Raw genomic sequence first — 13,971 nt, forward strand, 5'->3', positions numbered from 1 at the left:
TCGTGTTCCCCCTTCTGTATGTTTATTTGTGTTTGTTCATAAAATGATAAGAAGTAAATGAAAAGCCTAGCTCTAAGTAGAGCAGAATTTTTATATCATTAGAATTTGTTGTCAGAATAAAAATAAAATCTGAAGCAATGATATTTCTTTTTTTCACTTCCTTTATCTTTGGCACTGACTTCAAATTAAGTAATTGGAAACAGGAATTGGCTCCTGAACTAAATAGATAGTTTCTTTTCGAGGCAAGTATTTTTTTACTTTTATTAGAATGTAATACTTATGTTGCTTACAGAAGTAGGGGATACGATTAGGGCCAGTGCGTGTTGCGTTGTTCAGAGTGATCAGCCTGTTCTTCTGTGCTTTGTAAACACAAGTCAAAAAGGATTAGTGTTTCTTTTCAGATATCACATTGACATTTCCATTAACTGCCATGAGTTGCAGGAGGATTAATGATGAAATGTTTTGCCTTTATCTTCTTATTTTAAAATATCTTGCATTCTGTCCCAAGTTGTTTCTTCCTTCCTATAGTTTATTAGAAACATTATCTGTGGTTCCTAATAAAACTTTAGTGTACTGTTTGGATGTTCAGATATATCCATGTTGACGCTTAATAAGATCTTTCTGTTTGATTTCTACTATACTATTCAATTTTTCTCAGAGGCATCTCTGATGCCTACTGTTATAAACCAAGAATCTACTTTAAAAGAGGCATTTATTTTTTCTGGTAGTCTTCAATTCAATATGTGAATTAACATACCTGAATTAGCAATAAAGTAATAGATGTTGAGGAACTTCCATTTCTTTTGAAAGATGAATGCAAAGTTGAGTGTAGCTGTGCAGTATTTAATTTTGGAACTTTCTCTTTATTTCTGTTATTTACAGAAAAGGCAAACTGTATGCAATAAAATATCTGCTGTTTTATTCCTATCATCCACAGTTTCTAGCCATATTTAAGGATAAAGGATTACTGATAATGAGAATTTCCGCTTTCATTAAAGAAAACTATTTGTTCAGTTTCATTTATTTGTCATCAGGACTGCCTTCACACAAAACAGTTAAAACATTCGACTTTAATAAGCATTCAACAATACACTTGACCAATGCTATGTGGGCATCTAATTTCACTAGTGATAATAACTGCAAAAAGTTGTATAAAAAGAGTTATCAGATAATAGTGTTTATTATATTTTTGTATTATTATATTATGTATATTGTATTATGTGTTGTATAATAGCTTAGTTTGCAATACTGTAGAGAAGACTGTCCCATCTTTCTTTTTTTTAAGTTAACTAAAATCCTGCCAACCATTATTATGTTTTCCATAAGAAGTGATAGCAATTAGTACGACTAAAGAGATACTAAATAGCATGTATATCCTTCAGATCAGTTTTGAAAGAAAAAAATTGAGATAATCTCTTTGATATTCAAAAATCATAAAATATCAAAAGAATTAATTGAACTGCATTCAAGAGTTGAGTGTCTCCACTCAACCATTTTTCTCTTGTGAGAATGTGATCCCACCAGAGACCGTGTGATTTCTCCAGAGGAACGTTCACTCCTCTGATAATGTATTAGAAGCATACAAAACTTAGAGAAGTTGCGTCCCTTAAGTTATAAGCAATCAAGTGTCAGAAAGGGCTGTCTCCAGAACCACCAAGAGGCTTTCAGCTGTTTGCAGTGGAAGGATGACTTAGGTCAGAGGCCTACCATTTTAAAGGATAAGAGCAAGCAGGAGTGTCTACTTCCATTCTAGTAATGAAAGTAGAATATTTTCTTTTTCCCCTGTGGAAAAAGTAGATGTCCAGCGGATCTGAAACTCTTCAGTGGAGTATTTCTGTCCTCTTTGTCTGGCTGAACGTTCTGTTATACAGGGAGAGCTGTCGGGGAGCTGTGTGCAGCTCACAGGGCTGGGGATGTACTGAGAGAGACTCAGGTTTGCATACAGAAGTTGAGGAAGACTGCATTTCTGAAAAGGGGGAGATTACTTGCCTGGTACTTGTTTTCCCGTTGTAAAATGGCAAGGGGAATGGGAATGTATTTTATTTTCTGTGAGATCTTTTTAGCCAGGGTATTCATATTATCGTTACAGAATATTTTTTAATTTACATGCTAAGTAGCCTCTATCCTTTGATTAGCAGATGCAGTTGCACTGCAAATGTTTGCAGTTGTGTTACGGCTCGGTCTGTGATGAAGCATGCGGCATTTGTGGCAATGTTCAGCTTTTGATACCTTTAAAATCTTGTGTAGTCTTTATTAGAAACATAAACTAATTACAAGTTTTTGTTTGTGTATTTACAGGAGAGAAACCTAATTCATCATCTCTTCTTTTTCCTTGTGGAGCCCTCAAAAGAGAAGTACTTCCTACAGTACTTAAAGAAAAAGGTTGAACTCCCTTAGAGCCTCATTTTAATTTTCTGTTGTGAGAGAAGTTGTATCTAAAGATTGTGAACTAAATACAAATAGGTTAAAATTATATTTGCTATTGTAGTGGCTGGAAGTGAGAGGATAGGAATAAAAACTGGTGGAATAGAACATTGTCTACGTTTCTGGTACTGAGCTATAATATGACTTTAGGAAGGTTATTTGCCTTTGTTCTTCACCTTCATTCTCATCTATGATATAGAAAATAACTTATTCATAGGTATGTTGCAAGGCTTATCAGTTTTGAGAACATGCTTTGAGGTTCTTTGACTGCAGATGCTTTACTGTATCTTGTAGCTCTAGAAATAGCTAGGAATCCTTCACAGAAATGTTTCTGTGTCTTTTCAATCTTTTTAGCCTGAAATAGCACATTTAAGTGCCATTATTATGTTCAAGAGTGCTTTGTTGAAATAATAGAAATTATTGAAACTCTGTTTAGTCATAAATGTGTGTTCTGATTCCAGGTATACCTCTGGAAAGTCTTACTGTTTATCAGACTACCCAACACGCTGATCTCCAAGAATCACTGAGCAGTTATTTCTCACAACAGGTATTGGACACTGATATAGTGTGAGGATTTTTGAGGTACATGGTAAAACCTAGTAAAATACACTCCTTTTTTTCAGCTGTCTGTATGATATGATTGTGGTCATACAACAGTTTCCTGCATAGGCTGTTTGTTTTCTTTTCATTGGGATGGAGGTTTAGCTCAGCTGGTTTGGGCACGGTGCTGATAATGCCAAGGCCATGGGTTCAATTCTTGTATGGGCCTCTTGTTTCCCTGCTGAGCGGGGGAGTTGGACTAGATGATCTCCAGAGGTCCCTTCCAACCTTACTGATTCTATGGTTTTCATGATGACTACCAAGAAAATCATTTAGCAAAACCTTCAGACATAGGGAATGAGTCCCTCAGTTATTTGTTACAGTTTAAAATACACAATGTCTCTGTTTAAAGAAGACAAAACCTTTCATATTTTATCTAACTTCCAGAATACATATGTGTTTCAGAGTGATTGGTAAATAACTGCATAAATAATTACATATTCCATTTATTCCTTTGAGCTGGACAAAACTGAAGTCTTGAAAAGACTGCTTTTTAGGTCATACCATATTAGAAAATACATTTAATGAGAATACTCATTGAACAGCTTAATTATTAAAATTTACTGATGTCACTGTATTGTCACTGAACATGTTTGCCATATCTTATGAATCAAAATTCGGTAATCAGCCCTACATAGCTTCAGTGTGCCCTCTCTGATTATCCTGTTTATGAATATAGTAATAATCTCATTTTAAGTATTAAAATTCCTAGTGACATGTTCTTAGCAAATGAGTTGTATTTGCTGGAATTGTTATTCATGTTTTTCTTTCTTTAAAACCATCTATTAAATGTCATTAAGCTAGGATGAAGTGCACAGTAAAAGATTTGGAGCTACTGATAATTGTTTTCATTTATTAAAGCTTACTGAATTTTCTATTTGTAGGAGCCTACATTATATCTAGGATTTATTCAAAATACAACCTCTGCTTCTTACAGACACTTGACATGCCGAAGCATATTGCTTCTCTTTTTGAAATCTTTAAATTAACTTCTTGTTAAACTACATTCTGATTTCAAAATTCTGTTTTTTCAAGAGGTCCTGAGAGGCTATGGCCTGGCCAGTCTAACTTATATGTTGTATCATGGTGTTTCTAGATGAGTATTACAGTTCTAATCACTGCAGAATTTATGGAACTCATTATTTGCTGCATTTAGTTATGTCTGTTAGCTTCGGCATAACACTAAAGATACGTTTCTCTTGAGCTTTTCAGTTACTCTTAACTGATGGTATTGTGGCTAAATATTTGGTGCATGGAGACCTGATATTTAAAGACTATGCATAAGTGTAAAATGATAGTGTTTAGCACTCTGTGAGAAAATGCATTAAACTGGCATTCTGATCTCCATGAGCTAAGGCTAGCTTCCAAGTAACGCACAGTAATATAACAGTAGATGTAGTTGGAGCAGAGCTTGAGTATCTTCCTGGTCGCACTCTCCTGTTCCTTCAGACAGACAGCCATGAAAACAAGGCCTGTGCTTCGAGTCTACAGTAGAAGCCTGGACCTTCACGCTGGATGGATTTTTTCAGGATTTCCTTTCTGGCTACAGACTGTTTCTGTCTGCTTCTTCAAGCAGGCTTATTCTGAGAAAGCCATCGCAGTGGGCTGCAGGTGTAAGGCAGCAGCTTATCTTTGCCAGCGCATCTGAGCGTGGGCAGAACTTAGGGTAAACCACATAAGGTGGGAAACACAGGAAGTGTCCCCAGAACTGAGATAGATGGGAATGGATTTAGGAAAATAACTCGTACAGGTTTCTTGCTAAGCAGAAAGGTGAGGACATCTCCAAAACACTTTCAATACATTTATCACCAAAATGTGCTTGAGCAACAAAATACTTGTTTAAAGGCACACTTGAATTTCAGCATTCCATGGTAGAATGGGTGTTTGGCAGACAACCTGCACCACAGGAAATCCTTTTTGTTGGCTTAACGACTGTTTCTTATCAGTCAAAAGCACTGCATTTCCATAGAGAGACAGTTGAAGAGATTTATGTGAAAGTATACTGATATGTTGCTAGAATTGAGAGAAACCTAGTCCAACCTGTGATTACTTTCACACAGGGAATTCCAGCAAGCATCGTGTTTTTCAGTCCGTCTGGTGTCAAGTTTTGCCTCCAGCACATTCAGAAGCTTTCTGGGGATTCTATCAGCCACATGAAGGTACCTTTCTTTCAAAAAACGGTGAATTTATAGTTCACTTTAGGTGACAGATGGCTAAGAAGACCATTATACCCCTTACAAACCTTCATTTTATGTAGGAAATTCCAGGCTTTTTGTGTTTATTTCTTTGAAAACTCAGGTTATCTTATGTTCTGACTGCTGCAAAATTCTGAAATCTTGGTTTGAGAAATAGCAACTAATAAAAAGCTTCTTTTATTCTTTATTTTTTTTTTTGCTTATTTACTGTCTGCTTCGGTAGTTTTCATCCCCCGATGAAATCAATATTTAAAGGCAATCACGATGATGAGTTTATTGACCAAGTTCTACATTTTTACATACTTAAGTAAAAATTACTTCTGTTATAGGGCTTTACATAGATGTTTATGAATACAGTGGTATTCTTTAAGCATTAGGTATCTTTCATGTAAATTAAGATCCATTTATAAACTAAAACAACTAACCTACACACTACTTAGCTTTTCAAGTATAAATTACGGAAGATCAATACTTTTAAAAGACAACAGATCTTGTTGGTCTTATGTGTTTTCTATCATGGGTATACTATTAAGGGAACTTGCAGAACGAGAACACTTCTGCCATGATTTAAAGGATCAGATCAGAATAGAATTTTTCCTTAAATAGGGGGCACAGAATTCTGGCTGGTAGGAAGGGTGCTATTTTAATCATCTCTTTCAAAAAAGATTTTTTTGTTTGTTTGTTTTAATAACCGGGGGGGGGGAGGGGGGAAGATCTTACTTAGCCATCTTGACAAATCTGTGCTTATTTTAAATTTGCCTAATCCTGGCATGCTGTACCCTTTATCTTAGACCAGAAAAATTAGACAGTATGCAGTTTGGATGTTCTAGGCCAGTAAGCAGAATGTCTAGCAAACCATGTCAGGTATATAGAGATGTCTGTAAGAGTGAAACTTACCCATATAGGAAGAGCAGTTTACTGGAACCTAGGTGAAGGCTGCAGGACACAAAACTTGGAAGATGTTTGAAAACTCTCTTACTTTGCGTTCAGAGTGAATGAAACAATGCTCTGTTGTGTCCTTCTTCACAATACAAATACAGATATTATAAGTACATAAAAAACATTCAAAAATGAGGTCAGAGACTCATATTACAAATGCATTTCTTGAAGTGAATCAGACACGCCACTGTTCAATGTAATATAATCGTCTCAGTAGAATTCTTGTGCATCGAGCAGCTTATTGCTAAGATGCTTTAGCTTAGACTAATGAAGCAATACATTGAAAATTGAAATATAAACATTCATATTCTTCTTGTTTTCAAGGAAGTAGGTCTGCACATATGCTATCACACTTATTTGTATAGAGCAGAGGGAGAAAAATCTGTATATTTTATGCTGGTTAAAAGAATCAGAAGCTTGTACTCTGGATTTTTTTTTTTTTTTTTTAGCAGTTGGTTTCAGCTGACAATTTTTTCCCAACTATCTTGCTCAGATTCTTCTGTGTACAAGCTATAGTTGAGAATGCTTCTTGCTTGATTGGTCAGTTACCCACCTGAGGCATGTTAAAATTCCTCTTCCTGTTTTTGTGGAAATGAGAGTTTTAAATGCTTGAACAGGTGAGATAAGTAATAATCTTCCTAAGTAATTGCTACATAGCTAAATTAATAAGCTGTTTTAATACTGAAAAATTTCAGTATTAACTTCAGAAAGTTAATGTGGTTTAATAAGCTCAGACATGCAAGTCAATACAATGTCATTAAAGAATGAAGGATGAATACCTAAGTAGCTAGTAAAAGCTGATGCCATACCTACTGCACTGATCATAACTATAAACACTGTCCTTTCAGTTTGCTGCTATAGGTCCAACAACTGCTGAAGCAATGGAAGCAGCAGGAGTCACAGTTAGCTGTATTGCAGAGAATCCAACTCCCCAAGACCTCGCTGCTGGGATACAAAGAGCACTTCACCAACAGAACTGCTGTTAATCCAAATAGGAGCACAGCATGTATTTGAGACTGAATATAATGCTGTAAAAGCTTTTTTCATTTGCAGATATGCTGTCCTGCTGGAAAGTATGTTCCACAAATACGCAGCACAGTTCTTGTGAGGGCTTGGTGTAAGCAGCTTGCAGTTAAATGCTTAAGAGGAGCAGCATGTCTTTTTGGTACAGCGTATCTTAAAGCAACTAGCTTTTCCCCTTTTGCTAATGCCTGCGAGTGTAAATACTTTACGTGGGTATTTCTGTGAAAACTAGTTGTGAAAGGCTGATGTGCATCAGGGTAGTATGATGAAATTAAGTCCAATATATCACCTCAGGTACCTAGTACATAAAGTGAGATTTTTTTTTTTAATCTTTCAGTAGTCCTTTTTGCATGCAGGTCTTCTGGTTTATGTAAAAGAATACCACACTTGGAAGGAAATATTTGTGGTTGCAAAGCTTAATTGTTCTGTTATGTTTTTCAGATATTTATATTATAATGATGATCATAGATTCGCAGTGGAATAGGATAATTCTTGCAGCACTTGACTTACAGGTCAGTTACTGCCACTGAATATCCTTAGAGTGCAGAGTCCTAAAAAAATTTAGGTTTTTGTTTCTCTTCCAGTAAGAAAGGAGGATTATTATTAACACAGAAATAAACTGGCTGTCATCATTGTTAATAGTGGTGTTAGAGTTGTCTGTTTTAAATGTACTTTATTGTTTAATTGTTTATGTGTGAAAGAAGAAAAAGTAATCCAATTTAGCACTAATGCTACCTTCAGCTAATGCTAAGTAGTTCATAGAAGATTTAAATTGTAATATTCTCAATTATAATCCTCAGGAAAATCATTCATGTTGTTAGTATAGTGCTGAGGTTCCTAGAATAACAGAGAAATCCTCATTTGCTCTAAGTTTCTATTAGCTTAATTCCAAATATATGGCCTGAATTTCTAATTAGTTGAGAAGTTCCGTACCTAGAACAAGAGTTTCTCTGAAACAAGTTAATGTAAACTGCAGTCATCTGAAATTATGTTTGTGGATTTGTCACCCAGACAGCACAATAACACTACCATTTTGCTTTATAGAGTGGTTCAACTCCTTGAGCTGAAATAGAATTTCAGAAGTATACTAAGGGCTGGCAGATCTGCTCCCTCCCCCTCCCTGCTGTGCTGAAATGCCTCACAAGGAGCAGTCCTAAAGTTGCTCTAAAAAATAATGGATTTTTTAATCAGTTGAAAAAGAAAAGTCAGTCCTCTAAGACACTAGAATTACTATGGCAACCGGATGTAGCTGCAGGACTCTGAAGACATGTCCCCAGGGAGAGAAGGAAGAGAATGATTAGGAAGCAATTGCTGACCTCTGTCACTTTGTTTTTAAGACAACTGCACATGCAGCAAGTCAAGCAGTTTAACATTCAGATTGAATTGGGTAGTGTCATTCTAACAAAGAACATGCAATGTTGTTCATCTCTTTATTCGAAAAAGAATCTACAGCAGATTGAGATTTGGAAATGTCTTCAAGTCCCCTGAAGTACCACTCATATCTCTAGAGTCTGAAATACATGACAGCTTGGAGAAGATTTGTGAAAGCTAGTGCCTGGGGGCAGGAGAAGAAAGGGAGAGAGGGTCAAGGGGCGACAAGAGCAAGAACTGGAAACAGAAGCCGTTCGTATTTACTTGTGCTCCCTTGCACTAGTTAAGTATTCAAACAAACAAAGAAAAAGAATGTATCAAGAGGAACAAGTGGAAACCATTATACCACCAGAACATCCTTTTACCAATAAAGTTCATTCTTATCAGGGACGTGTTTTAAGATAGATGGCAAATGTTTTGCTAGTGTATGTTGCATCTAATTGTTTCAGTCATTAGTTTAGGCTCAGTTCTATACTTCTTTCCAGCAGCAACTTACCAGTTGTTATTGTTTCTGAATGACAGATACTTGATGCATTTCATAAAACAATACAAAAATGAGACCAAGGGCTCTGGCAACAGATCGAGTTGCATTATATCTTACATCTTACCAGGACAGAAGATAGTGTGCATATTCTTGACCATTGGCAAGTACAAGGTAACTCGGAGGACTTGACCTACATTAAAAGAGGTTAGACCTAAGTCAGGTAACCCTGGCGTTTGCTATGGAATATGGAAGCCATACAAACAGTTGTTGCGACTCAGCTGACATTACGTCCGAACCGGTAATTCAGGCACATTCACTGTTTGTCAACTAGCAGATCATACCAGCTATATAGCTTGATGCTATAGATAGAGAGGGAGAGAGATCTATATAGGTATCTCTCTGTGTATATATCTGCCTGTAATAATGTATTTCAGTAAAAAGAGAAAAGCAAGCAGAACTGCATTAGATCGTGTGGCTTCTTAACCAGGTCCAGACAGGAAGCTTACAACCCTTCCACAAGTGAAGCACAACCAGTTCCAGGACCTAAGGTGCCACTGAGTTCTCCCCTAGTTGGGGCTGAGGAATTCTTTTTCCTCTTAGAAGACCTATGCTATATTTCCTACGTTTTTTTTTTTTCCCTTTTATAACAGCAATGACCTGCCATTGGAATGCTTTGCACAAGCCCGTTCCCTGCAGACACAAATGCCAACGTAAGGACATAAGGAATAAACCATCTCCCACCTGCTGGAGTTTGATAGCTGCGTAATTACGTAGCAGGCAATGTTCTGCTGTAGAGGATGCTTCTTACCCGACTGCTGTAGCATTCCTAAGTCACACAAGGCTTAAGACTTTATTAGTAAGCCATTTGGCAGATGACAGACCTGATCTAGTCTGCATGACTCAGTGAAACGCTATAAAACATTACTCCCAATTAGTTGTAAAAAAAAAAAAAAAAAAATGTTATACAACTTCCCCTCAAAAAGAAAAAAAAATTTTACCCTAACAGACTTATTACAGTGAGAGTTCTTGGATCTCAAGGCTTACACTGAGGCTCTTCTCTTAAATTAGCTGATAGCTGTGTGCCAAATATTAACAATCTACAGAAGCACATATTCTTTTCTATAATAGTAACTCCTAAAAACAGCAGGCTGGGGGAAGGTGTAAATGGCATTTTCTTTTGACTCATTTTTTACAGTTCTCATTTTAGCATTTTTTTTTTCAAATTACATAAAAATCTCCCTGCTCCCCATCCCCTTTCCGTTCCTCTCTTCCTAAATTACTGCTTGTACATCAGTTTTTCTCTAGTTAGAGCACTGCTGTCAGCATGGATCTGTGCAACACAATACCAGTAAAATGCACCTTGGCAGACAAAAATTTCCTCTAAAAAGCCCATGTAAGCACCTGTTTCAGTCCCAGGAAGACCACAGATTATGTTCTAGGCTTACACTTTTCTTTGGCATAGATCTTTTAGACTTTCCCTATTGAGGTACAAACTGCAGCATGTATGCTATGACCTGTCACCTTAAGATAGCCTGCTAAATCAGGCATCATAAATGGGTTTTCAAGCTAAAACTTCCCCTCTACCATCAAGACTGTAGCAGTGACAGAGTTGGACCAGGAGACTCGAGTCAGGTCCCTATTCGCTGCCTGTAAGCGGAAGCCGCAGCGCAGACCATCGCGAGATGGGGCCCAGTGCACGGCCGGGCTGCGCTGCCTGCGGGCTGCCCCCGCCTCGCAGCCGCTGCCCCGCAGAAGGCGGTCAGAGCCCGCAGAGGTTGGCTTGGACGTCACCTCCAGCCATCTCCAAAAGGAGGAGGTCTGGCGGGCCCGAGACTGAGCTGCCTAGACTGAGCTGCCCGCGTTATAAAACGGGAAACAAGCTGATTTGTCTGCAGAGCGCCTTGGTGCGTACAAAAGTGGCTGCTTACCCTAAAAACCTCCCCTTTCAGCAGATTCAGCTGTAGTTTAAAGTCCAACAAGTTACGCTCAAAACATTTGTCAGAGCAGGGCAGCATTACTCGTGCTGGGGGTAATGATTCACTGAGATCAATGCCCGTCAGGGGCAGCCAAACGCATCACTCCGATTTCCACCCTCTAGCTCCCGCTCTCAGCCATCTCGGTTATAACCTCGGGAGTTTCTTAGACTCCATTACGTACCACTGTTAATGGCCAAGCAGACTTGAAGGACTCGTCTCATCTGCCCACTTAGATGTGCTAGTGATTAGACAGACTGGAGATCAGTAACAGTAGTCTTGCTTAGCAACTCCTAACTCCTTTGCTCTAAAGACAAAATTTTATCGCAAACGTATTTTTTCTACCTCTCACCATTGCTGGATTTCCTGATGACACCAATTTCAAGCCTATTGCTTCTAGGCATCTTACTTCAGAAACCTACTGTGCGATTTTCTGCGTCTCTGACCTCACCAACAGCTAGGACAGCGTAAGTGGTATTGCATGTGTTCAGCCCCCCAGCGAAGGGGGGAGAAGTCACAGAAACCCGAAGGCCCAGAGGTCTGCCTCCCCCCATTTCTTCCCCTCTCTTCAAATCAGTCATTCCAAATTAGAAATCACATAGAACAGACAGATAGCAAGTCTGTCATCTTTCATCCATTCACAAGACGCATTTACTTTTTTCAGGTGTATTTGTCCTTTGTGTCGCACCAAAAACACCAGGTTTGCTCGAAAGTCAGATCTAGAGGCACTTGCAAAAAGCACATTTGTATTGTCAGACCGGGGATTCCCACAAACTGCGTTTCAGTGTTAGAAGAACATGCCCAGTACAAAAAGCCTCCTTCCATAGCTCTTGGCAGGGCAGTTGAAGAATTGCCTCCTTAAAATAAGTAGCTTAAATACTTAAGCAAGTATTTATAGAAAGATGCTGTTCATAATGTTGATTTACTGGTGATTTTTATATATCATTATATATATTATATAATGGCGATTTAACGACAGCAGTGCCATAGGTGAGGCTGAGATACTCAACACCGCCTTTGCCTTGATGACGCCAAAACTGCTTAGTATAAGCGCTTTTTTGGTGTTCAATTTTTCAAAAGCTTCCTGAAAATCCAGTTGCTCTCCAGTAACACATCACTAAGTAACGCAGCAGGGCGTTCCCGGTGTAATTGCTAAACCAGCTTAGGCTCCCCGGGTGTCACAAGGGCGGCTGAAGCGCCAGCCACACGCAGGTAGGGGAGGGCGCCTACTCCAGCCATCGCTCACCAGCGAAGGAGCCTTGTCAGCCTCCGCCCGAGCGACCGGCATCGTTAGCTCCTGGTTTTAGCCCACGTTCTCACTGTATTTAACAAAGCAGGAACTAGTTGTTTCTTGACAGGGTAAAAAGGGAACTAGACCACATAAGAAATTGGGGGGAGAGGGAAAAGAAAGTACATTTTCCTCTTGCTTTAGCTGCCTGGGGAGGATATACACACACTTTTCAAGAAGAAAAAAAAAAAAAAAAGTATTTTTAACTAACACAGCAATATGTAAAAAAGCTACTCTTCTGGAATTAAGTCAGGTATTTGACATGAGACACAGGAGGGCTGATTCATCATTTGAGGCCCTGAAGCAAACTGTAGTTTATCTACTAGTTTAGGGAAAGAACTAGACATCTTGAGTGTCAAAGCATCAATCTTGAAAACGCACCGTCAAATACTTAAAATGTTCTTTAGTAAGAGGGAAATCAGACTAAGCATTTTACCACCTCCCACATGCTTAGACACTCAGCAGAACATACTTTGGAACAATTTGCTTTTAAACCCAAGTTGGCAATTCAAGTCAGAAACTAAAGCAAGAAAGTTTTCTCCCTCAGCCTCTTTTTAGTTAAAAAGGTCTGATTTACATGGGATTTATAAATATGTGTGTGTGTGTGTGTGTGTGTGTGTGTGTGTGTGTGTACACACACACAGCCTCTAAACTCAAGGAGAAAAACGAGGAAAAAACACTCTGGACTTCAGTCAGTTGTATATTTGAGTGTCAGTGCCTGAAAATAACCTCAGAATAGGCACTATGAGCTACAGTTGAAGGAAATGAAAAGTGAGGCATATACCTCTTCTGTTGCTTTAATTTTTTAAATTATACACAGACAGAACTATTATGTACAGAGGTGGATTTGTCTGTTCTAAGATACTTGCAGTGAAAACCAAATCATATGAAAAGGACTAAAAATCGAATCTAAACTAGGAGGAAAGAAGGCAACAGCTTTCCCAAAAGCCACAAATGTAGAACCATACTAGTGTTCCAACTCTGTTCACGTAGAGGAGCTAATGCTTTCTCAAGTATGAAAAGTGCAGGCAGTTTGTGTTGCTGCATCACAAGAGTACTTAAAACGTTAGTTTGTGTAATTAAAAAGCACGTCAAAAAAAAAAAAAAAAGGACATCCATAACCCATTATATCTTACTTCAGAAGACACCAAGTCCTGCAAGATTTAATAGTCAGTCTTAATCTGCACAGGGTTTGTAATAAACACATCCAACTTATTTATAACATAGTTGCATTTATAACATATATATTATATATATATTTTATACTTTTACCTGAACATTAGTTTCTTACCTTCTTGGTAGGATTCAAAGAGCCCCTCCAAAACCGAGTTGCAAGGCAGAAACTGATAGTGTGAAAGCAGCAGATGCAACTGCACCTAATGCCATGTATGATCTGTACCAGACAGTTTGGGTAAGAAGAATGATTTTTCTTTTTTTTTAAAAAAAAAGGAAGTAGAACTATGTGCATTCCATGGGTTTTACAGTGAATTTGCAAAACAAAGTAAATGCACCATTCAATTCAGGGCCTTCCAGAGCAGAACTACAGCAGAACCAGATTTTAAATAACTGTATCTGAAGAAGATACGAATGCAAACAACAGCTATGCGAGGCATAGGCTAGTACTCACGACTACCTTCAACTGTACCGTAGCAGTACAGTATACTTCACTGTACT

At 38.1% G+C, this 13,971-nt stretch overlaps 1 protein-coding gene across 2 annotated transcripts in view; it reads left to right on the forward strand.

Moving 5' to 3' along the window:
- The window catches only part of UROS (uroporphyrinogen III synthase), a 23,685-nt gene extending 14,720 nt beyond the window's left edge, over window positions 1–8,965 (forward strand). The window contains exons 7-11 of one of the 2 annotated variants that reach the window (XR_009958895.1): window positions 2,299–2,382; window positions 2,886–2,971; window positions 5,085–5,183; window positions 7,007–7,693; window positions 8,226–8,965. Coding sequence is in view for 1 of the 2 variants with exons in the window: in XM_062579589.1 (XP_062435573.1) it covers window positions 2,299–2,382; window positions 2,886–2,971; window positions 5,085–5,183; window positions 7,007–7,144 (407 nt within the window). In the remaining variant the exon portion in view is untranslated. Of the gene's footprint in view, window positions 1–2,298; window positions 2,383–2,885; window positions 2,972–5,084; window positions 5,184–7,006; window positions 7,821–8,225 lie in introns of those variants that run through there. The other variant, XM_062579589.1, reaches the window with a different exon arrangement.
- The last annotated feature ends 5,006 nt before the right edge of the window (window positions 8,966–13,971 follow it).

This window comes from Rhea pennata, chromosome 7 (assembly GCF_028389875.1).
Source record: "Rhea pennata isolate bPtePen1 chromosome 7, bPtePen1.pri, whole genome shotgun sequence".
Classification (NCBI taxonomy): domain Eukaryota; kingdom Metazoa; phylum Chordata; class Aves; order Rheiformes; family Rheidae; genus Rhea; species Rhea pennata.